Genomic DNA, 2,447 nt, shown 5'->3' with positions numbered 1-2,447 from the left:
TTTTAATTTTTATTTTGCTCACAAAGCTTCCTCTATGAGGAAGCAAAAATTGAAAAATCCGCATGCTTAAAGCAGCTTAAGCATTGTAAGATAAGATGATGAGGAAGCAATGTGCAAGTTTTTTTTGTATAATCTTTTTCTAATAATATTACATCATTAAAGGTATAAATAATAACACACACATAATAATATATAATTCTAATTATATGATAAAAATATAATAATATAGGATACTTAAAATATTTATGCACTGCATATTATAAAAACTTTTTAAATTTTTTTATTTAAGTTGGTTTAAGCTTTAAAACATATATTTTTGTAAAATTCGAAATATCTTAGAAATATATTATATGTACATATATGTATACTTGTAATTAATCGTTTATTGGAACATTTCCATCTGCAAATTCGCGTGCTCATTTGCGATATAGTTTCTAAAAGCTCTCCGCATTAATGGTATATTCATTTTCGTGACCGCCTCTCATTCTAATAAAAGAAACATTAATTGGTCTATGCGAGCTGGGAAATTGGCTTGATTATCTGAATCCATTTGTAATCTATGGAACCTATTATATATTTTCTGGCATATCAATCGATGTATTATTATAGATGTTCTTCTTTAACATACAATATCTTAAATTTAACATTTTGCGTTATGAGCTCTATATCTGCGCATATGTGTTATATGTGCAACTATTTCAGTTAAAAGAAATAAAATATAAATTTTAACTTACATTTATAAATATATATATATATATATAGATATATATATATAATACACACTCACACACACATTTCTATGTAATAAATTTAATGCCATTCAAAAGAAAGGGAAAGAAAGAAAGAAAGAGAGAAAGAAAGATTTACTTATAATAACTGAGGAGACAAAATATATGAGATAAAGTACAGCAAGCAAGAAATCTTTTTTACAGTTAGAATTTGGCGAAGAAGTATGGCTTCACATTCTGGAAAAAGCTGATTGTAAACACATGGTTTTTAATACAAGACAGATATACTCGGATGAACTAATGACCAATTTGGCCGCGGCTCTTGCCACGTATACTGGTGATTCTATGGATAACATTATGCAATTTTTTGGAAAGTGCTTTGTTAGATTTTTCAGTAATTTAGGGTAAGTTTTTTGTCGGAAAAAAATTACAATATATATAATTGTCAATAGTTTTATACAATTTCTGCAAAATTATTAACTGTTAATGTTCTCAGTTTAAAAAATTTTTAATTAATTCTTAAATATTTATTTCATTAAATTTTATATATCCCTACTTTACGATCGCGAAAGATTTGCAGCATCAGAAATCAAAAAATATAATTTTAATATTAGTTAATTTTAATATTATTATATAAAAACCGATTTAAAATTTGCGTTTAATTTATTTTATTAGATACGATTGCACTGTAAAAGCAACTGGTCGTTACTTTTGCGATTTTTTACAAAGCGTTGACAATATTCACATGCAAATGAGGTTTACATATCCAAAAATGAAGAGTCCTTCTATGTATACAACACATGTCGATCCGCAGGGAGTTGTTCTGGTTTATAGAAGTACTCGACAAGGCTTTACGCATTATCTTATGGGTGAGAGTTGATCACTTCCGCTTAACGCATATTTTTTGAAAATATGTTTCCAAGAATATATGAATTAGGAATTTATAGTATGGTATTTTATAATACTAAAATAATTTCTTGTTTGTAAAATATTATTCTTGATTGTATGTATGTGTTTGTGTGTTTAAAAAATAATTGATAATATCACGATTATTACAATGCGTGAGCGCATAAAATTGACTTCGAAGTTTTCTTATATGTGTGTGTGCGGGAGGTCGGAGGGTAACTCGTCAGTTTAATTATATGTTTCTCTATATATACGTATACTTTCTATATATTCATACATACAATATTCTATTATATGTATAATATAATTCTACTCTCTTACAGGACAATTATTTCAGATAGCAAAAGACTTATACAATACAGAATTAAGTATTAGAGTTTTAGAAACTTCAAACAATATTCCAGGATCTCGAAGCGTAATGGTTAAGTTCCGTATTGATTTCGATAACCATCAATATGTAAGTCTTAATTTTAGATTTTATATTATAGCTTCTTCTCTTTTTTATTAATAGCGACACTTTATTAACTTATAGACAAAAACTTAATAAAGTGAGTGATAATAAATTATATTCTGATTTATACTATCTTATTGATAGTAAATCATATATATATGGGATGGAAAATAAATATTTGCTAGGAGGCCAGAGAAAAATGCTACGCGTGTGAGAAGTCCAAAACATTATTAAACATAAATTTACGTATCAATAATCAATATACCCTTCTCAGCCTCCCTCAAAGCCCTTAATCTTTTAGAATAGAATCTTAACAAATTCTGAAACAAATTAATGGCAAATTTCATATATATATATATATA

The 2,447-nt window shown here is 26.7% G+C and overlaps 1 protein-coding gene across 1 annotated transcript in view; it reads left to right on the top strand.

Annotated features, from left to right (window-relative positions):
- The window catches only part of LOC115238302 (soluble guanylate cyclase 89Db-like), a 19,744-nt gene that overhangs the window by 2,986 nt on the left and 14,311 nt on the right, over nt 1-2,447 (top strand). Inside the window, exons 2-4 of the mRNA XM_029811993.1 lie at nt 933-1,132; nt 1,404-1,597; nt 1,958-2,091. Of these exons, the coding sequence (XP_029667853.1) occupies nt 933-1,132; nt 1,404-1,597; nt 1,958-2,091 (528 nt within the window). The remainder of the gene's footprint in view (nt 1-932; nt 1,133-1,403; nt 1,598-1,957; nt 2,092-2,447) is intronic.

The sequence above is a fragment of the Formica exsecta genome, unplaced genomic scaffold (genome assembly GCF_003651465.1).
Source record: "Formica exsecta isolate Colony F162 unplaced genomic scaffold, ASM365146v1 scaffold332, whole genome shotgun sequence".
Lineage (NCBI taxonomy): Eukaryota > Metazoa > Arthropoda > Insecta > Hymenoptera > Formicidae > Formica > Formica exsecta.
This window is presented reverse-complemented; position numbering and strand designations above follow the sequence as displayed.